The following is a 23,157-nucleotide window of genomic DNA, read 5'->3' on the forward strand; positions in this document are numbered from 1 at the left end:
TTAGAACTTGAAGATTCTAGTTATTTAAACCTGTTTTATTAATATACTTTAGAATTAACCATTCATATCTAGCTTTTGATTTGTTTCAATGTTTCTAGTGAGTTAACTATCAACTTATTTTATGTTTTTATATGCTGCATTATTACAAAAAAAGATTTGATATTTACTAAAAATGAAATAAAAAATAGAAAATAAGTAAAATTTAACTACTGTATTATGATGATCAGAACCCAGGTGCTTTTATGTTCTTCATTCCTGCTTGCTTTTTTTTTTTTTTGAGCAAAAACAGAAAAGGAAGAAAGGGGAGGGAATTGTGTAAACAAATGTGGTATTGGGAATAAGATAACCTTCTGATTTTACTTCCAGAGGACATGCAGTTTATGAAAATCCTTTGGTTATAGTTTATCATATAAGGTAAAGAGGAAATGGTAATACTAGTTAATAATACAATTATACACCAAGGAAAAAAGAACAGAGCCTGGAAAAGAACCTGACACCATGCAAAACTGTATAATGGTACTGCAAAAGATAACAACGACATTCCTTACCCTCAAAGAACCCTTCCTGTCTTTTTGTTTGCTTCTGATTTTCCAAATCCTGGGTCAAATAAAAGCTAAAGTGTTAACTATGACACTGGTTATTGTTATTTTTTTCTGTTTATGTTGGTCATTTAATGCATTATATGCTCTGCATGAAAAAAATGTTTAGCACTTCTAAAACTATTGCCTCACTTTAGAAACTAATTTTTAAATCAAAAAAAAAGTTATTTCAAAGAATCAAACTTGTATGACCGAAATGAACCTATTTTAAGTTAAAATATAGGAACATTCTAAGGTCAGAGTCTTCAAAGTTCTGTTTCTAATGTGCATGTGTTCTACATGCAGATGATGGTCAAATATTTGTTGCATGAACTTGTAAACCTGTGAGGGTGGAGTACAGTCCACGACTAATATGCTGGTAACTCACCTTCAGAAATCATTTTTACTATATACAAATAGCACATCAAGAGGCTTCTGATTTCATACTGATCCAATCGGTTATACTGAGATACACTACTCCTTGCAGAACTCTGCCGAGTCTGTAATACAAAGATAGGACTTTTGTGAAACAGTATTGGTACCGTAGCTTCCCATAGCCTTTAACTCAATAACAGATATATTTAAGGATATATATTAAGGTGTGTATTTGAAAGAGTGCACATGGCTATAATCGTATAAGAATTTTTTAAAAAAATTCTAGTTTATGTAACAAATCATGAAGCAGTTGTGCTGTTCTTTAGACATGATTTGAAAAACCAGTGTTGTTCTTCAACAGTTATCTGAACAGTATTTTTAAAACCTAATCATTTGAAACGGAAACAAAACGTATTTGTAAAAATAACTTCATCAATCCTCCTGTTATGTTCCTTACTGAAAACTTCACCTTGAACATAAAATCTTCTTAGAAACTAACTAATGTGATACTGATGATGATACGAACATCCTTACCTTTTGTTGGTATCGAGTGTCAAATGCATGTTTTATCAAAAGATTCTTTATGACAGACATAGCTGTATATCTGATATCATAATTGTCTTGAAGAGCAATGGAGGTTTCCCTCAGAAGTAGACCAACCAAGAAGTGATGCTTGCAATACTCATCTGATAAACTGTATTCAAGATTTGAATCTGCAGTATAATGAAATTTAAAACCCATTTATAAAAATATTCAAAAATTACTTTAACATTAAAGCACTATATTTATTACTTAGTCATATGTGACCATGCTAGCAAGAACTATATTGTTATTATTAACAAATATGAACAATTCTTTTATCATATAGAATAAGCATGCAAAATTTTACAAGATACGAGCACTCATCATTGGGGCTAGATGATAGCCTTAATGATAATTTCAGTTGGTAAGATAGTTCCTAGAATTCTTTCTTTTTCGAGATGCTTTTCAAATCTTAGAAATCTTAGGGTAAAATCTAGAATGAAAGAATACTGTATTTGGCAATGTTTTAACACATTTCTTCATATCTGAAGAGATTTAGTTACAACTACAAATTGGAGTAACTCTCTACAGCAATACTTGATTCACTTATCTGTTTATATTTGTAAAGTAGGAAAAGGAAGAGAAACTAGACAACTGAATCACTGTAACAGTATTAACTATTGACTGTTTTAGTAAATGTTATATATTGGCCCCAATACAATGGGGTACAAGAACAATAAGAAAAACAGCCTCATCTCACTCAAATTCATCACATGAATACAAACCTTTTATTTCATAAAATTACTGCTTCAAACTATTTCTTTCACTTCCTTTTAGATCCTCAGTCCATTTTAAATCCCAGCTGCTAATATCCTGGTTGGGACTTGCCTTATAAACTGATTGGGTCACAATCAGAAGACACTGTGACCAAGTTTAGTAATTTCTATGGTAAATTTCTACTATCTTTATCTCCTCTACCGTACCCTTTAATTTTAGTTAGGCCATAAAGCTGAAGGATATGTTTTCCATTTCTTTTCTGGCCTCTTCAGCACTTAATATAATGATATATATTCAGTTAGGACTTAATAAATGCTAAATCAGATTTAATCCTAAATCCTCATCCCTTCTTTTCCCTGAATTCCTCAAGCCATCAATAAATACTGGGGGAAGTATCAGAGCTATACATGCTCAGAAGCTAATAAGGGAGCAGCTGAATAGGGGTGCTTGGGTTTTTAAATATTTTTTCTCCATTTTCACTGGCTGGCATTCAAGCACTGAAACTGGTGCTCAGCAGCTACCTTCCTAGAGACCAAGGTAGCTGATATTCTTTCTGCCATTGGTCATGCTCTTTTGTGAATCCCAACCACTTTCTATGCACAAGAACCAGTACGGACTAACCCAGGTGGCCTTATCTGGGTCGACTTTACAATGGTAGTAAGGTTTTTTGCTTCAGGGGTTTGAATAAATCGAATCAGGTAGTTTCAGCCAACCTCCAAAACTATGGCCAAGCAGTCATTAAGCAGGTCAGAGAGAAGGGAGGCAAGCCTGGCAGAGATGAGACACACTTAAAGAACAGCTACCCTCTAGCCCCCATGCTAGCTTGAGCCAAAACTTGTTTTCTGAGGACGGTGTTTTAAAGTTGATTCTTCTAGCAATCAACACTCAAGCTGATTTTAAGAGTTAACAAATACACCACCTCCTAGGTTTTCTGGGTACATTAACTAAAGCCTCATCTTGGCTAGGGAGGATTTAAAAAGCAAAGAAAGCCCCCATCCATCTTAGCCATTCATGAAATCAATTGTTTTTAAAGACAGCAAACTACTTTAGAGTGAACCGAGTTAAACCTACCTACTGAAGTCAAACGGTCCACCGCAAATGAAAAAAAATCTAATTAATATATGAAAAGAAAAGGGACAAATAAAAAACATAGTAACATAAGAATAGTGCTACACAACAAAGCATTCAATAAAACTAGCAATGGAGATAACTGAAGGCATTTCATCAATTTAATACATACATATCACTATTTTACTCTGTCTTTATACTTCTCTTTTGATGTTCCACTCAGCAGAAATGTATTTATATGGTTTTTTTCTTAATTCAGTCTCACATAAGAGTCCAAACAGTACTACAGAGAGCAATTTAACTGGTATCTGACATCTGTGTTTAAGCAGCAATCTATGTAACACACCTAATTTCTTCATTCTATGAATACTACCACTGACACTATGAAGGAAATGCCGAGTACCATTAACGAACCTATCTTCAGATAGTAACAATTCTGACATTACCTTTAGATTGACTGGTTTAACTAGAAAACGTTATACTATACTAGCGCTAGCCAAAAACAGGAAAACACAATCCCTAATGATGGAAAACACAAATACATACCTTGAACTCGCTGAAGTTTAGGTTTTGCAAATGCCATTGGCAAATTCAGAGGAATGTAATGTTCGTGATTGCAAACTGTTTGCAGAAATTCAAACTTGTATTCAGCCAGGACCTAAACACAAAGAAATTATACAAGAACTCCTACTTAGTAGTCATTTACTATTTTAGTAATTAAATACAGTGCATTAATTTTCAAAACAGAAGTGTTTAGTATTTTAGGCATACCTTAAAATGTGACCTGTGCAGTAAAGAGTTAACATAGCAGGTCTAAGACTGCTCACCTTAAAAAGACCTGCTTGCATGGTTGGTCATTGGCTGGCATTTGGGAAATTGGATTTTTTTTAATTCTATACGTTTCAGGTATACAACATTATAATTTGACATCTGTATACACTACAAAGTGATCATCACCACAAGTCTAGTTGCCATCCATCAGCATACAGTTTACACCCCCTTCACCATTCTGCCCACCCCCCAACCTCTTCCCGTCTGGTAATCATTAATCTGTTCTCTGTATCTATGAGTTTGTTTGGGGTTTTTTTTGTTCATTTCTCTTTTTAGATTCCACATGTGAGCGAAATCATATGGTATTTGTCTTTCCATCTGACTTATTTCACTTAGCATAATACTTTTAAGGTCCATCCACATTGTAAAATGGCAGGATTTCATTCTTTTTTGTTTGAGTAGTATTCCATTTTATATATATACACATACAAAGACACACACACACTTACACACATATATACCACATCTTCTTTATCCATTCATCCATCAATGGACATTTAGGTTATTTCCATATCTTGGCTACTGTAAATGATGCCACAGTGAACATAGGGGTGCATATCATTTTGAATTAGCGTTTTAATGTTCTTTGGATAGATACCCAGAAGTGGAAAAGTTGGGTCATATTATGGTAGTTCTATTCCTAATTTTTTGAGGAATCTCCATTCTGTTTTCCACAGTGGCTACACCAATTCACAGTCCCACAAACAGTGTACGAGGGTTCCCATTTCTCCACATCCTCTCTAACATTTGTTATTTCTTGTCTTTTCAATAATAGCCATTCTAACAGATTACGAGGTGATGTCTCATTGTGGTTTTGATCTGTTTCCCAATTAGTGATGCTGAACATCTTTCCATGTGCTGTTGGCCATCTGTATGTCTTCTTTAGAAAAATGTCTATTCAGATCCTCTGCCCATTCTTAAATCAGATTGTTTTTGTTGTTGTTGAATTGTATTAGTTCATTATATATTTTGGATATTAACCCCTTGATGGATATATGATTTGCAAATATCTTCTCCCATTTAGTAGGCTGCCTTTTCATTTTGATGATGGTTTCCATCACTGTGTAAAAGCTTTTTAGTTTGATGCAGTCCCATTTGCTTATTTTTGCTTTTGTTTCCTTTGCCTTTGGAGTCAGATCCACAAAAATATCACTAAGATGGATGTCAATAAGGTTACTGCCTACGTCTTCTTCTAGGAATTTTATGATTTCAGGTCTTACATTCAAGTCTTTACTCCATTTTGAGTTAATTTTTGTGTTATGATGTAAGAGAGCGGTCTAGTTTCATTCTTTTACATGTGGCTGTCTAGTTTTCCCAACACCTTTCATTGAAGAGACTGTCTTTTCTCCATTGTATGTGCTTTGCTCCTTTGTTGTAACTTAATTGTTCATATATGTATGGGTTTATTTCTGGGCTCTCAGTTTTGTTCTGCTCATCTGTGTATCTGTTTTTATGCCAGTCCCATACTGTTTTGATTATGATAGCTTTGTAGTATAGTTTGGAATCAGGGAGCATGATACCTCCAGTTCTGTTCTTTCTCAGACTGTTTTGGCTATTCAGGATCTTTTGTGGTTTTATACAAAATTTTAGAATTATTTGTTCTAGTTCTGTGAAATATACCACTGGAATTTTGATAGGGAATACACTGAATCTGTAGATTGCTTTGGGCTGTATGAACATTTTAACAATATTAATTCTTCCAATCCATGATTATGGAATATTTCCATTTATTTGTGGCTTCTTCATTTTCTTTCATCAGTGTCTTATAGTTTTCTGTGTACAGGTCTTTCACCTCCTTGGTTAAACTTATTCCTAGGTATTTTATTCTTTTTGATGCAATTGTAAGTGGGATTGTTTTCTTAATTTCGCTGATAGTTTGTTATTAGTGTATAGAAATACCACAGATTTCTGTATGCTGATTTTGTATCATACAACATTACTGAATTCATTTATTAGTTCTAACAGAGTTTTGGTGTAGTCTTTAGGGTTTTCTGTATGTATTATCATGTCATCTGCAAATAGCGACAGTTTTACTTCTTTTCCAATCTGGATGCCTTTTATTTCTTTTTGTCGCCTAATTTCTGTGGGCATCCTTGTCTTGTTCCTGATTTTTTTTTTTTTTTTTTGGCTGCGTTGGATCTTTGTTGCTGCATGCGGGCTTTCTCTAGTTGCAGCAAGCAGGCGCTACTCTTCGTTGTGGTGCACGGGCTTCTCATTGCAGTGGCTTCTCTTGTTGCGGAGCACAGGCTCTAGGCACACGGGCTTCAGTAGTTGTGGCACGTGGGCTCAGTAGTTGTGGCTCACGGGCTCTAGAGTACAGGCTCAGTAGTCGTGGCACATGGGCTTAGTTGCTCCACGGCATGTGGAATCTTCCTGGGCCAGGGATCGAACCCATGTCCCCTGCATTGGCAGGCAGATTCTTAACTACTGTGCCACCAGGGAAGCCCCTTGTTCCTGATCTTAGAGGAAAAGCTTTCAGTTTTTCACTGTTGAGTATGATGTTAGCTATGGCTTTGTCATATATGGACTTTATTATGTTAAGTTATGTTCCCTCTATACTCACTGTTGAGAGTTTTTATCATAAATGGATGTCGAATTTTAGCAAATGCTTCTTCTGCATCTATTGAGATGACCATATGATTTTTATCCTTCATTTTATTAATGTGATGAATCGGGTTGACTGATTTGTGGATGTTGACCCATCCTTGTATCCCTGGATTAAATCCCACTTGATCATGTTGTATGACACTTTTAATGTATTGTTGAATTCAGTTTGCTAATATTTTGTTGAGGATTTTTGAGTCTATGTTCATCAAAGATATTGGCCTGTGATTTTCTGTTTTGTGGTGTGGGAAATTAGATCTTGAAACAAACATTTCCTACATGATAAGACTGTGCCTTCTGTGCCAACCTGTTCAGCAGTGTGCAAACCATGTGATTTATGGTGAACATCTGCCTTCCTATCCTTTCCAAGACTCTGGAAATTTTGACCAGCCTCAAATACATAACTAGCCCCCAACAAAACCCCTAAGCCCTGAGTCTCAAATGGGCTTCCCTAAAGAGAAATGTTGCACGCACGTGGCTCAATTTTCACTGCTGGAGAGAGGATGTGCTCTATGTGACCCTTCACAGGAGGGAGGGCACTCAGGAAGCCTACATGTAGATTGCCAAGGACCCCACTTGATGTCTTTTCCCCTTATTGATCCAACTGAGCATCCTTTTTGTGTCACTGTAATGAATCTTAGCCATGAGTACGTCCTGTGAGTCATTCTAGTGAACCATCAAACACGGAGTAGTATTGGGGACCCCCAAAACACTATCCATTATTCCCTGCTTTGAGGTATAACTCTAGTCAAAGCACCTAAATGAAAACAGCAGTTCCAAATCCTCCAGAGGAGAATGTCACCATTGTTCTCACACTCTAATGTCTGACACCCACTGCAGTTATGTCCTTATAACTTACCTTAGGATCTTTGGGGCTGAATCCAGATATATAGTCATTTATCAAATTGAAAACAAATCCTCTATCCATTAGTGTCAGACAGCGCTATAGAAACCAAATCAAAATGAACAGTTAGTTACATAATTCTAAAGGTCTGTCAAGTTTTTAAAATTCAAAAAGTTTTAAATTTTTTCCACATTAAGGGGATGACATTCTCACTTTTACAGATAATAGAAAAACTTTCAGAGATTTAGGTGACCTTAAAGAGATAAAATGGGACTTCCCTGGTGGCACAATGGTTAAGAATCTGCCTGCCAATGCAGGGGACACGGGTTCGATCCCTGGTCTGGGAAGATCCCACATGCTGCGGAGCAACTAAGCCCGTGTGCCACAACTACTGAGCCTGCACTATAGAGCCTGCAAGTCACAATTACTGAGCCAGCGTGCCACAACTACTGAAGCCTGCACGCCTAGAGCCCGTGCTCCACAACAAGAAGCCACCACAATGAGAAGCATGCACACCGCAACTAGAGAGAGCCTGAGCACAGCAATGAAGACCCAATGCAGCCAAAAATAAATAAATTTATTTTTTTAAAAAAGAGAGAGATAAAGGGCAAATGACTTATCATTGGAATTGGGACTCAACTGTATAATTTTCAAACTAAGATATATATACATATATATATATACACACACAAATACATGTATACATATATATACACATATATGTATATAAACATATACGCATATATATTGATATGTAATCTATTAGCTATACTGCCTCATTTTGGTTAACTCTCAAAGCTCAAAGTGAACTGGAGGGTGGTTAGTGGGGCTTACCTATGTGAACATTTCAGGCCAAAAGTGAAGTTTTTCTTTGGGTCCTGTGAAGTCTTGGCCTATAAAACATTCTTCCTCTGTGACAACCCTACTAGTTGTTCATATGTTCCTGCTATCGCTCTCCTGGTTAAGGCTTTCATTACCTTGCAACTGCACAACTGCAGTTATCCTCCAAACCTGTCTTCCTGCCACTAATCTTTCCATCCAACTGCTTCCAGATTAATCTCTAAGTCCTAGCCCTAATCATGTCACCTTTCTTCCCAAAAGCTTTCAACAGTTTCCTATTGCATCTAATATAATTTCAAACTCCTTAGCTTGGCATTCAAGGGCACTCACAATCTTGTCCCAACCTACTTTTCCAGTTTTATTTCCCAATACAGCTCATCTACTTATTACCCACTGAAGATGCACTGTGCATTCCCACCTCTGGGTCTCTGCTCATGCCAGGTCTAGCTAGCAATTCTATCACTGCTTCTACATAATCCTGCCCATTCTTCAATGATGAAGCCCATTTTCATTAACCACCTTGGTCTACAGGGCCCTTTAAACACTTTATACTAGCTTGTATTTTCCTTATTATTTTCCTGTTTTCACCTAGAGAGGACAATAGGAATGATCTCTTTTTCTTATGTTCTCCATGGTACCTACAGTAACCCTGTGAAATAGAAGGAACTCAATATTTGATTCATCAGCCATTTGCATCTCACTTCTCATCTCTCCTTTCAACTTCCACTGCCTCATCACCTCTCACCTGGATTAATGAGGTAGGCTTATATTTATCTGTTCATCCAAAAACATTTTGAGGATCTACTGTGTTTGAAACAAAGCATTACATTCTAGAGAAATACAAAGGTGAATAAGATATGGTCTTTAGTCTTGTCTAATGGTAAAGACAAATAAACAAATAATTAAAATACAGCACAATAAAAAGTTATACAAGTATGTAAAGGACGGGTAAACAACAGAAGGGGTGATCAGCCCTGTGTGGGAAGGTTAGGAAAGAGTTGAGCCTAAAAGATGAATGGACTCTGCCAGGCAGACAAGGGGGAAAGACTGGTCTTCTAACTGGTTGCCTTGACTCTGGCTTTTTCCTCACCTCTTCCAAAATCTTTGGTATATAGATAGCTCCATGGCACATAGCTCCGAATCTAAATCCCTTAGCCTGACATTCAAGGCCTTTCATCATCTGGCATCAGATGGTCTTTCCAGCTCTACCTCCACACATCCTAAACTCTGCACAATGACTTTCTTGCTCCTCCCCGAACAATTCTTGAATGCATATATCTCATCTTTGCTCATGAATCCTCTACCTGAAACATGCTCAACCCTGTCTTGGGGAACTATTCTTCTAGTCTCTGTTCATACTACCTGGTCCTAATCCCTCCCTTTCTTGTTTTCTGATTGTATTTTGTTTGTATTTTCAGTATAGCAGTCATCACACTTGATCTTGTACATGTATTTGAATATAATTACAGAGATAGCCTCTCACATCTTTGGATTCTCACATAGAAGACAGACAAATGTTTGTTGACTTGAATGAGGTAAATACTGCTACTAAATCGACTATGTTCTATTCCGTTTACATAGCAAACTTTAAGTTTAAACTCCATGGAAGAAACGGAGATTTTATATTTCAAATAGTCTCATCTTTACTTTAAAAAGATATGTGGATGTTTGGTTTTTAATACACAAAAGGGCTCATGTAATAGTGTTAAAACTTTGTTTTAATTCTGGTAAACAGAGGTCTTACATCAGAAAATCATGCTCTGGAGATCTGAAACCTAGTTGTGAATTTTTAATAAGAAAACAAGGGTATGTGAGATACTAAAACTGCTTGGGTCGATTATTGACTATGAGGTTCTTAAGATAAGGTTGAGACATGCTGAAAGGCTGTGAGAAGATGGGGAGTGGAGAGAAGTAAAAACTAAGTGACTTACAAATCCATGCCCCTTCTCTGTAGCAAATCAAATATTATTATTACCCACTTTCTAGAACAATCGCATTCCAGCATTGCCCCTTACATATGGAGAATAAAAATACAACAACGAGAAATGTGCTATCTTTCATAAATATAGGAGTTTCTGATATCTCTCAAGATAGTCTCATTGACCAAACTCAACCATTTTCATTTACATGTATTAGCAACAAGTAGATGGTGATTATATTAGCAATGTGTAGACTGTGCCTTTAGTTCAAGAGTTACAAACTCAGAGGCCAACAGGGTCAGAGAAGCTATTTAAATGTATAAAGAGTGTCGGGGTATATTAAGGAGTGGTGGGGTTTGTGGCAACATAGAAAGTACATGCCCCACCTAAAGGCATTCAAATTAATATTTCTGAGAAACACCATGTAAAACCAGCAAGACGTGCCTTCTGGTTAAGCCACCTATGTGGGACCTCTGGTTTAAATAATTAACCATTGGGGGTGGGGGATCAAACATGGCTGTTTAACTGAATTGATGGATTAACTCAGTCAAAAGTTTCTCCAGCAGCCTAGCTGAGTCTCTAGAAAGTAGGTAATTTTTTTTCTTTGGCTTTAAAGACCATATTGGTGAAGAATAATTCCTTACCATGTTCTGGCTGCCTTTAACTCACCTTCAGGAAGCTAGCCAAACTATAATTGACGTTTCTGGACTCATCAGGAATCTCTGCATAGTGAATAGTCACGTGAGGAATTACTGCAAGAAACAATGAATGTAAGACATGATGATACGCCTCAGAAAATCTCTGGCCTATGGGAAGCTTAAATTAAATAGGCATAGAAAAAAGAGTTGCAAAAGATCTAAATCAATTGCTGTTTTTATTTTCAGACACATTCTGTACAAAAATGTGTTTTTAACTGGAGTTTAATTTTTCTCCCAACTTAAAAATTACATGGCTAGTTCAGTGTATACTTTAGATCATTACAGGAACTATCTGGACATCTAATACCATAACTGACTGAAATCATGAACAAGAGTAGGTCATTCTGACCCGACTTTGGAATCGTGCTCCTGAGATACAGACACATCCATTTTTCATTCCATGTTTTTCCTGACACACAAAGTATACATGTATCCATGCATCTCAATTTTAGTAAACCTGCTCTGTGAAGATTCTGATAAACATGATAAGTATGAGGTGAATATTTTTTACTTCACAAATCTTAGCTTTCAATTCCTATAGCTAAGAAAATTTCTTTGTACTTTCGAAAGAGTTTAAAAATATGACTAAATGTATACAGCACATGCCAGGAACACATGTATTATTAAATAAAGTGTTTTTAACTTTGTACATGCCTTCGACCTTTCTAAGAGAATGGTTCTTTCTTATTTGGTGCTTGTTCTTCTTCCAAATGAATGTTCTGACATAGACATTTTAAAACCACAAGACAAAGGGAAAGCTTCAAAGATAATACATTTAACATGGCAAATACCTCACAGGAAACAATCTATGTGGAAGAGTCTCTGACGATTAGACTTTGAAAACAAATGAACTGTCAGATTTTTGCAATACATCCATTGTTTGTTTGTTTGTTTTCAGCAAAATTGAAAAGCTAAGGGCTAAGAGCCCTTAAAATATAAAAGAGGATTTGCATGTCATGGCTACCTGTGAATAAGATTAGCCTTCTTTGTCTATGTTAAATATTATTCTTGAGCCTACTTACCTTAATTTTATTCTCTTCCAACAAGTATGTGGCCATAGACTTTGCAATAATTTCAAAGAAAAACCATGAGTACTAAAATAAACAAATCAATCATTAACAGTTACCCAAATCCTTGAAGCTTAGCAGAGGTTGACAAATCACTATGGATTTTGTCTCTGAACTTTAGTAACATTTTAAAGTGATCGCAATTGTCCAAGTCCCACAGGATACCTTCAAATTGTGTTGGCAAAAAGGTAGTAGTATACCTTAGGGCTGGCTGGTGATGTACAAAGGCTGCTTGGTGGGAATGTTTAACTCAGTGGGGAGGGGTGTTTTATCAATGACACTGCTTTGATTTGCCTGCATGTGGTGATAAGAGCAAACCAACTTTTAGTCTACTTTAGTATTGCTTTTAAATTCTCTATAGACAATGAATTGTATTATGGCCTGCACCCAGTGGGGGACCCAACCCTGCCCTTGGTACAACACTGGGGCCAGCCCAAGTAGCAGAGGTGTTTGTGTAAATGTAATTTGAAGGGTACAGAGAAGCCTCAAGCAGATACATCCCAAAATACCCAAAATTGAAATTCTACCATTATTAACAGGAATAGTAAAAACATGACAATAATAAGAGCCACCATTTGAGTGCCTACTATGTGCCAGAAACAACATGTTAAATGCTTTGCTTATATTTTAGAAATGAGGAAGTGGAGGCTCAGGACTGCTAAATAACAGGCTCCAGGTCACAGAACTATTATGCAGTGAATAGAGGATTCTAGCCCAGGTCTATCTCCTCCAAAATTCTTTCTATTACATATTCGACTGTGGGCAGGATGGGGTTGGAAGGGTGAAGGGAATGAAGGAGGTTCTGTGGAGAACTTGGGGGAAAAGGATGTGTAGGTAAAGCGGTGAGGAAAAGGAAAGTCACACGAGGAAACGATGAAAGACTAGAAGTGAAATGGGAGGGTATCAAACAAGCATATCTCTGGCTGCTTTTCTTGCCTGCCGTGTCCTGTGCCCTTACCTTTAGCAGTTTGTTTATTGCTAAAAAGTCTGCAGACTGTTTCAATACTGCTATCATTGTAGTAGCCAGAGTTTCATGTATCAGCTGGGCCTGAGGAGTACTGGGTTTTTCAGGTCGGAAGCTATACTACAATCAAAGAAAACGAGCTGTGAGACAAAATTCTCTCAGAAGACAAACTGCTCAGAAAGAAAGCTTTACTCCACAAACCTTTATGAAGGATCTTAAATAATTATCCAAGCCTTCTTCATGGCACTTTGATACAATATGTAAGAGAACCCTGAAACAACATTCACAAAAGTCAGCATGTCAGGCTACAATTAACCACTATAGTTTGATTGTTCGATAAAACCATCATACTTAACCCTAAAAATACCTAATACTGCCTAAATAATTAAAGGTGAGATGACTGCATTAAATGTCATCTTAGTTTGGGTCTAACAGAGATTTCAGCATCTAACATGCTCAGGGTCTTGTAAAATATGTTTCCTGGTTCAAAAGACGGATATTTTATTTTGGCAACCCAGATATTTCATCTCCTTTCTAAACCACATTTGAAGTATGGTCGTAACTACCATATAGTAAAAAAAAAAAAAAAAAAACCTTCAGTAAGGTAAATATTGAAATCCCCTCTAGTGAGAATAAAAGGAAAAGAATAGAAAAAAATGTTAAGCATGACAACAGATGGGGGAAAAGGGAAGGGAGAGACAGAGCAGGTATAATGATATGAACTAAAATTGGAAGTAAACCTAAGATTCATAGAAAGTTTTAAAATTATGAGACCAGCAGTGGTTCTCCAACTTTAGCGTGCCTCAGAAACACCTGGAGGGTAAAGTGCTCACCCCTCTCCCAGAGTTTCTGATTTTTTAGGTCTGGGGTGAAGTTCAATGATTAGCATTTTTAATAAGCTCCTAGGTGATATTGATGCTGCTGGTCTGGGAACCACATTTTGAGAACAACTGGACTAGAATAATGCTTTTTAAATTTGCAACCAGACTATGCCCAGCAGCAGAGAAGAGCAAACAGTATGGAGGTGTGTGGCGCTTCAGCCCTGAGGCTCCAGAGAGGCTCAACAGAAGTGGCAACAGCAGAAGCAGCAAAGCCAGAAAGAGCCAGCACTGAGCTCACAATTTTTTGGAAAACTCCTGTTTTAATTTCAAAATACAGGTGCATTTTGCATCCTACTCTACAATATATCCTTGTTTGTTTTCATATAAAAAGAACACTCCATTATTCTTTCGAGTACAATTTGATGGCCTAGGGCAACTCTGTCCAATGTGAGAGCCGCTCGTCACAAGTGGCGATTGAATGAATTAAAATTAACTACGATTAACACTTCAGTTCCTGGGCTTCCCTGGTGGCACAGTGGTTGAGAGTCCGCCTGCCGATGCAGGGGACACGGGTTCGTGCCCCGGTCTGGGAGGATCCCACATGCCGCGGAGCGGCTGGGCCCGTGAGCCATGGCCGCTGGGCCTGCGTGTCCGGAGCCTGTGCTCCGCAACAGGAGAGGCCACAGCGGTGAGAGGCCCGCGTACCACAAGGAAAAACAAAACAAAACAAAACAAAAACTTCAGTTCCTCAGTTACACTAGCCACATTTCAAGTGCTCAACAGCTAAATGTGGCTAATGGCCACCATATTGGAAAGCACAGGTATAGAACATTTCCACGACTGGAGAAAGTTGTATTGGACAAGACTGGTCAAGGGCAATGGTTCTCAAACTCCCTTGCATTAGGGAATCATCAGGGAAACTTAAAAAAAAAATACTGATGCTGAGTTCCACCTTCAGAGATTCTGGTTTAATTGGTATGAAGTATGGTCCGGGAACAGACATTTTTAAAAGTTTCTAACATGCAGCAGCTTTAGAACCTCTGGTTGAGGAAGTTTATCCTATGGTTTCTGGTATCACCTGTCCCTGGGGATATAAGTCCCCTGGTATGAGAAGTATGAAACTAGAGAAAACTGATATTAGATTTCTGACTTTGGGGTTCTCATTTGGAAGATAAATTTATATTTCAAATGAAGAAATGCAAAAGGAAACAAAAGTTGCTTCTTGGTATTATGACACTGAAACTCACATGGTGCAGTTGATAGGCACGTCATCTTCATGGGTCATATTTGTGAGGACTCGGAAGAGTTGCATAAGAATTACAGGTAGAAACTGTATCATGACTTGGATCTCCATGGCATGCAAACACTAAAATAAGTCATTATTAGTTATGAAAATAAACCAAAATATGATATAACTTGCAAAGGTGAAACAACAAAAAATTAAGTAATGAAAACTACATTCACTAGAATATAAGCTCACTTTAAACATGAGCTTCAGGGGATAGGGGACTTTGTCAGTTACTTTAGCCACATCTCTATTTTGGCACTCAGATTCTGTTAGTTCATTTAATATTAAATGCTCTATTGAAGATAAGTATAACTGGGATCAACAGGTTTTGGAATAAAGACAACAGACTCTTGGTAAACCAACACTTAATCGGGGCGAGGAGCAGGCATGTTTGGAGGTAATGGAGACGGGCCTACCAGCCCTCAAGTTCGTGTGTTTTACAGGAGCAAGTGGGCCATTACTTTGTGGCAAGAAGCTACATGGGATTCAATAAAGTGTGTTTCTATATATAATTGGCTTTACACTAGCACCATCCACAAGCTGAGGCAGTTCTGCATTCTAACATCTCACAATACATTTTTTCAAAGTGCTAACACTCATCTCTACTGATCAGTATCTTGACATCAAAAAGAAGAAATATGTCCGTGTATATATAGAAATGATACAAGCAGCTAAATATGTAAAATGTCTTTCTTCTTACTTCCCTTCTCTCCGCATTCATTTATTCACTCATTCATTCACTCACTCATTTAGTCAACTGGCCAACCAAAAAAACCTCACTGAGCACCTTCTACACCAATTCAATATTTAGCGCCCTGGGAAATACAGACACGGGTAAAACAAGTCTCTGTACTAAGGAACTCAGCATTTATCTTTCATAGGCTCCCTTACTCTTGCTCTATGTTGCCATCCTTACTCTCAGCATCCCTTTTCAGGCTTTTCTCATCTATATTTGAATCATCTCAACAGTGACCTCTGAGATTTCCGGGCAGCCTCTCTTCAATCGGATGCATAAGGCAAGAAACTGAGCTCAGGGAACCCATGGTCTATCCTTCAGGTTTTTCCTTCCTTTTGCCCTCTCTCTTCTATCCTTACAGCCATCGCCCTTTTTCAGAACTCTAACCTATAACCAAAATAGTCTAATAATTTTCTAGTAGGTCTATGTACACTTTCTCCTCACTCCCAATATGTCTCTCATTTCCAAAACTTAATCCTCCTCAAATAGGGGTTACATCAGGCCACCTTGTGCCACCAACAAGAATCTTTTGATGCTTCCCCATGACCTAGGGCAGTGGTTCTCAACCAGAGACCATGTGCCACAACCCAACCCCAATGTCCGGAGACGTTTTTGAGCTGTCACAATTGGTGGGGGTGCTACTGACATCTAGTGGATAGGCCAGAGATGCTTCTAAACACCCTCCAGCGAACAGGACAGCCCTTTACAACAAAGACTTATCCTGCCCCAAATGTCAATAGTGCCAAGTTTGAGAAACTCTGACCCAGGTATTAAGTCTAAGTTACTTAAGACCCAGCTTACACTCTTAACCTTAACACTCATCATTCTTCACGAGGCCACACTGGTGTCTTGACTGCTCCTTGAATATATCAATGCACTGCTACCTTTGTTCACACTTTGTAGCCAAATCCTCGCCACCCTTCCCAGTCAAGTTCAAACCCCCAGTTCAGTGAAGCCATTCATTCACTCATTCAACAAAGGCATACTGAATGAACTTTCAATTGCCAAGCACATCAAAAAAACATGGTTCCTACCATCAAGAAGTTCACAGACTGTGTGGGGAAAACACATGGAACTAAATCACTGCGATACAAACACTAAACAGTACAACAGCGGTATATACAAGGCGTACAGAGGAAGAAGCAGCCGAGTTTGCCAGTGAGGAGGGAATGTCATATGAGGCTTCAGAAAGGAGGAAGGTTCAAGGATCGTAAGTAGGATCACATCAAGTAGAAAAGAGAGACGGACCTTCCATGCAGAAGTGATCTCCCTGCACCAGTACTGTTCCTCTGGAATTTATTCTCCACACAGCAGCCAGAGGGTTCTTTTGGAAAGGCAAATTCCACAATGTCATTTCCCTCTGTTACAAACAAAATCAACCACCATGAACAAAAAGTTGTGAAGGGCTCCCCGTCCTACAAGTACCCTGCCTATCACTCCCCACTCATCTGAGGCCATCCTCCTGCTTTGCTGCTCAATGTGCTCTAGCTACGTTGTCTTTGTTTTTCTTCTTTCCACACATCCCACTGCAAAGTGTTTACACCTGCTGCAATATTCTGTCATCCTTTTACACAGCTTTATCACCTATGGCTGTCTTCCTCCCATCAGCTTCTTTTCAGCTTGAAATGGTGTCATCTCCTAGACAGGCCTTCCCTGACAAGTCCATCTTGACTGCACTCCTGGTCATGCTAGAGCCCATTAACCTGTTCTATTTTCTTCACAGCACTCATCCCTATGTAATGTGACTTGCTTATATATAATCTCTCTACCCCAACTAGAGTAGGTATGTTGTCTAACTCGTTCCCATTATAGTCCCAGCATCCAGTACAATATGTGACCCATAGTAGGTTCTCAATAAATATTTGAGGGATGACTGAATAAATGAATAAAATAAGGAACCAAAGGGATAAAGATGGGAACCCTCTAGTCTCAGTGGTTCCTCGGTTTTGTGAACTCTTAGCATTTATACCCTGTATCACGCATTTGACATTTAACTACATATTGCTTTGGACTATCATTTGTACTACTGACTTATATTGTCATTTGACTTAAGTGGATCCTGTCTCTCTGACTGGTTGTAAGATTCCTATAGACAATGAGCCTAAGTTATTCTTCTCTGCAAGCCCCACAGCATCTAGGAAAATACTGAACACATAATAAGGGCTCAACATGTAGATGGTAAAATGAAGTGATGAAACAGTCATTTACAAGGACAACAGGTAGCAAGGTTTGATAGAAAGAAAACAGGACTAGGAGTCAAGAGACACATCAAGAGACAGGCTTGGCTCAGCTCTGCTAGTAACCAGAATGACCACAGGCAAATCACTCTCCTCGGGCCTCAGTTTCCTCATCTGTAAAACAAAATCGCTAAAGATCCCTTTCAGCGCTAACATTCCATACAGGAGTTTGGCTCTTTCTATAATCACATGACATTTCATTCACTGCCACTAGAGGGCAAGCATAGGTCACATAAATATCAGAAATTCCACACCCTTAAAAACGCAAATATGAGTACTTTCTTTTTCCTCCATTCTAAGAATACCAGTATAGGAAAATAGTGTTCTGTTCAATTCTGTTAAAACTTTTACAAAGCTTCCCCACTGGAAGAAAAAGACAATGATCTCAACAGACAATGCATTCATACGTAGAGTGGGAGTTCTAGACATTACCCAAGAAAAGGATTTGAAGTTAGATGACTACTATACTTCTTAATGATAATTAAGAATCGTAGCCACCATTTATCGGCTACCTCCCTGATTCTACCCTTCCAACAATATATTTTCTGTATGGTAGGCAGAATGATACTTTACAACCAAAGTCACATCATGTCACTCCTCTGTTCAACGCTTTCCATCTCATTCAGGGTACAATTCCAACTCTCATCATGGCTTAGGAGGCCTGACCTGACCAGCAACCCAGCCACCTTTCCAATGTGAGGGCAAATCATTCTGTGTGCCAGACACACTGGAACTCCGGCTGTTCCTTGAGCACACCAAGCAAGCTCCTCAGGGCCTTTGCCCTTGCTATTCCCAGCTCTCCCCCAGAATTCCACATAGTTGGCACCCTCCTTTCCTTTAGGTCTCTGTCAAACATCACTTTACTGGAGAGCTCTTCTCTGACACTTTATCTAAAAGAGGGACTCATCACTCCTACTCCCCTGCACTATGTTTTGGTTTTCTTTATAGCACTTATTACCACCTGACATGACAAAGACAGTCGGCCCTCCGTATCCACACGTTCTGCATCTGTGGATACGGAGAGCTGACTGCAAGGGACTTGAGCATCTTTGGACTTTGATATCTATGGAGGGTCCTGGAACCAATCCTCCGAGGATACAGAGGAACCACTGTATGTGTGTGTGTGTGTGTGTGTGTGTGTGTGTGTGTGTGTGCATTTGTTTATGTGTTTATTGTCCATCTGTCTCCACAACAAAGTAAGCTCCTTGAAAGCAGGGATACTGTTTGTTTTTTCATTTATCCTCCCAATGTTTAGAATGAAGCCTGGCCCATAGGATGCACTCAAGAAAAAAGTGTGGAATGAATGAATACTATATAGCAGATGCTTTATCTCACTGAGGCCTCGTAACCACCCTACAAGTGGGTTGTTTTTTTTGTTTTGTCTTTTAACATCTTTATTGGAGTATAATTGCTTTACAATGGTGTGTTAGTTTCTGCTGTATAACAAAGGGTATCAGCTATACATACACATCTATCCCCATATCTCTTCCCTCTTGCGTCTCCCTCCCACCCTCCCTATCCCACCCCTCTAGGTGGTCACAAAGCACCGAGCTGATCTACCTTTGCTATGCGGCTGCTTCCCACTAGCTATCTATTTTATATTTGGTAGTGTATATATGTCCATGGCACTCTCTCACTTCATCCCAGCTTACCCTTCCCCCTCCCCGTGTCCTCAAGTCCATTCTCTAGTAGGTCTGCGTCTTTATTCCCGTCTTGCCCCTAGGTTCTTCATGACCATTTTTTCTTTTTTTTTTTTAGATTGCATATATATGTCTTAGCATATGGTATTTGTTCTTCTCTTTCTGACTTACTTCACTCTGTATGACAGTCTCTAGGTCCATCAAGCTCACTAAAAATAAAACAATTTCGTTTCTTTTTATGGCTGAGTAATATTCCACTGTATATATGTGCCACATCTTCTTTATCCATTCATCTGTCAATGGACACTTAGGTTGCTTCCATGTCCTGGCTATTGTAAATAGAGCTGCAATGAACATTGTGGTCCATGACTCTTTTTGAATTATGGTTTTCTCAGGGCATATGCCCAGTAGTGGGACTGCTGGGTTGTATGGTAGTTCTATTTGTAGTTGTTTGAGGAACCTCCATACTGTTCTCCATAGTGGCTGTATCAATTTACGTTCCCACCAACAGTGCAAGAGGGTTCTCTTTTCTCAACACCCTCTCCAGCATTTATTGTTTGTAGAGTTTTTGATGATGGCCATTCTGACTGGTGTTAGGTGATACCTCATTGTAGTTTTGATTTGCATTTCTCTCATAACTACAAGTAGGTTTTTATCTGTATGTGAGAGAAGAAGAAACAAAGGCTTGGAGAAGTTAAGTAAGTTGGTCAAGGTCAATCAAAGAGCTAATAAGTGACATACCTGAGACACAAATTCAGTTTGTGATTCCAGAACCCATACGTGTATTACCTCATGTCATACTACCTCTCTGAAAGAAATGAACCTTTTCATTTCCTGAGAATATCATTCACTATTAACATATGCCTAAAGGGAAATCCTGTAGAGGCTTCATTTAAAATAAAAATGCTTGACTGGCCATGGCTGATCTACTGAAAAGAAAAGTCACTGTTAGCTGGGTCCCATGACGTGCACCCTGTCCCACCCCATTAGGAATAAATGGAGTCTTGGATTCTCAATACATTTGATAAAATACGGCATTACTTATGACTCCCTCCTATGCAACATGCAGAAACTAGGTTCTCTCTTTTTAGCTGACCCTTCTGATAATCTTTCACCTATGAACACAGGAATCATTTCACATTTCATTCCAAGCAAAAGTGACTCCATTTCTCCTGGCCCTTTTCCCCAAATTTTTTCCACCTTTACCAGGCCATCGGCAAGATGAAAAAAGGCCTGGAAAAATCAATTTACGGAACTGAAATAAACATTTTCATGAGATTTTCAAAAATATGTCAACGAATTCTGGCTAAAACATTTTCTTCCTAATGTAGCAATTCTGCGGTCTGCTTCTAAACAGCCCTTTGATGGAAAAGCACATAATAGAAAGTGTTCTCTTGAGGATACACAGCCAAAAGTATTTTTAAAGGGTTCGTTTGATATTTTTTCCCCCACATCAAAAAATGTGGCAACCGAACGACATGAAAAACAAACCTTTCACAGAAAGCTACTGTTCATTTACCTTTAAATATTTAATGAGCTCCCCTGGAACTTCATTCGAGCCTGACTGAATCAGCTGGCAATGATGGAAGAACTTGTACACATGTAGATCCTGAAAAACATATGGACACAGCCATATGAAATTTGATTCATTTCTTTTTAATTTTATTTTTTTTATTTTTTTTAACATCTTTATTGGGGTATAATTACTTCACAATGGTGTGTTAGTTTCTGCTTTATAACAAAGTGAATCAGTTATACATATACATATGTTCCCATATCTCTCCCCTCTTGCATCTCCCTCCCTCCCACCCTCCCTATTCCACCCCTCCAGGCGGTCACAAAGAACCGAGCTGATATCCCTGTGCTATGCACCTACTTCCCACTAGCTATCTACCTCATGTTTGGTAGTGTATATATGTCCATGCCTCTCTCTCGCTTTGTCACAGTTCACCCTTCCCCCTCCCCATATCCTCAAGTCCGTTCTCCAGTAGGTCTGTGTCTTTATTCCTGTCTTACCCCTAGGTTCTTCATGACATTCCTTTCTCTTAAATTCCATATATATGTGTTAGCATACACTATTTGTCTTTCTCTTTCTGACTTACTTCACTCTGTATGACAGACTCTAGGTCTATCCACCTCATCACAAATAGCTCAATTTCGTTTCTTTTTATGGCTGAGTAATATTCCATCTTATATATGTGCCACATCTTCTTTATCCATTCATCCGATGATGGGCACTTACGTTGTTTCCATCTCCGGGCTATTGTAAATAGAGCTGCAATGAACATTTTGGTACATGACTCTTTTTGAATTATGGTTTTCTCAGGGTATATGCCCAGTAGTAGGATTGCTGGGTCATATGGTAGTTCTATTTGTAGTTTTTTAAGAAACCTCCATTCTGTTCTCCATAGTGGCTGTACCAATTCACATTCCCACCAGCAGTGCAGGAGTGTTCCCATTTCTCCACACCCTCTCCAGCATTTATTGTTTCTAGATTTCTGGTGATGGCCATTCTGACTGGTGTGAGATGATATCTCATTGTAGTTTTGATTTGCATTTCCTTAATGATTAATGATGTTGAGCATTCTTTCATGTGTTTGTTGGCAGTCTGTATATTTTCTTTGCACAAATGTCTATTTAGGTCTTCTGCCCACTTTTGGATTGGGTTATTTGTTTTTTTGTTATTGAGATGCATGAGCTGCTTGTAAATTTTGGAAACTAATCCTTTGTCAGTTGCTTCATTTGCAAATATTTTCTCCCATTCTGAGCGTTGTCTTTTGGTCTTGTTTATGGTCTCGTTTCCTGTGCAAAAGCTTTGAAGTTTCATTAGGTCTCATTTGTTTATTTTTGTTTTTATTTCTATTTCTCTAGGAAGTGGGTCAAAAAGGATCTTGCTGTGATTTATGTCATAGTGTTCTGCCTAGGTTTTCCTCTAAGAGTTTGATAGTTTCTGGCCTTACATTTAGATCTTTAATCCATTTCGACCTTATTTTTCTGTATGGTGATAGTGAGTGATCTAATCTCAAACTTCTACATGTACCTGTCCAGTTTTCCCAGCACCACGTATTGAAGAGGCTGTCCTTTCTCCACTGTAGTTTCCTGCCTCCTTTATCAAAGATAAGGTGACCATATGTGCGTGGGTTTATCTCTGGGCTTTCTATCCTGTTCCATTGATCTATCTTTCTGTTTTTGTGCCAGTACCATACTGTCTTCATTACTGTAGCTTTGTAGTATAGTCTGAAGTCAGGGAGCCTGATTCCTTCAGCTGTTTTTCATTCTCAAGATTGCTTTGGCTATTCGTGGTCTTTTGTGTTTCCATACAAATTGTGAAATTTTTTGTTCTAGTTC

At 38.4% G+C, this 23,157-nt stretch overlaps 1 protein-coding gene across 1 annotated transcript in view; it reads right to left on the reverse strand.

The window, feature by feature from the left end:
- LOC117198052 (dedicator of cytokinesis protein 11-like) overlaps nucleotides 1-23,157 on the reverse strand; it is a 130,666-nt gene that overhangs the window by 53,580 nt on the left and 53,929 nt on the right. The window contains exons 4-14 of the mRNA XM_049704604.1: nucleotides 21,329-21,418; nucleotides 15,156-15,274; nucleotides 13,289-13,358; nucleotides 13,082-13,207; nucleotides 12,079-12,150; nucleotides 11,028-11,174; nucleotides 7,615-7,698; nucleotides 3,867-3,978; nucleotides 3,324-3,362; nucleotides 1,488-1,666; nucleotides 967-1,078 (exon numbers count right to left, since the gene is read on the reverse strand). Coding sequence (XP_049560561.1) covers nucleotides 967-1,078; nucleotides 1,488-1,666; nucleotides 3,324-3,362; nucleotides 3,867-3,978; nucleotides 7,615-7,698; nucleotides 11,028-11,174; nucleotides 12,079-12,150; nucleotides 13,082-13,207; nucleotides 13,289-13,358; nucleotides 15,156-15,274; nucleotides 21,329-21,418 — 1,150 coding nt within the window. The remainder of the gene's footprint in view (nucleotides 1-966; nucleotides 1,079-1,487; nucleotides 1,667-3,323; nucleotides 3,363-3,866; nucleotides 3,979-7,614; nucleotides 7,699-11,027; nucleotides 11,175-12,078; nucleotides 12,151-13,081; nucleotides 13,208-13,288; nucleotides 13,359-15,155; nucleotides 15,275-21,328; nucleotides 21,419-23,157) is intronic.

Source organism: Orcinus orca, chromosome X (genome assembly GCF_937001465.1).
Source record: "Orcinus orca chromosome X, mOrcOrc1.1, whole genome shotgun sequence".
Lineage (NCBI taxonomy): Eukaryota > Metazoa > Chordata > Mammalia > Artiodactyla > Delphinidae > Orcinus > Orcinus orca.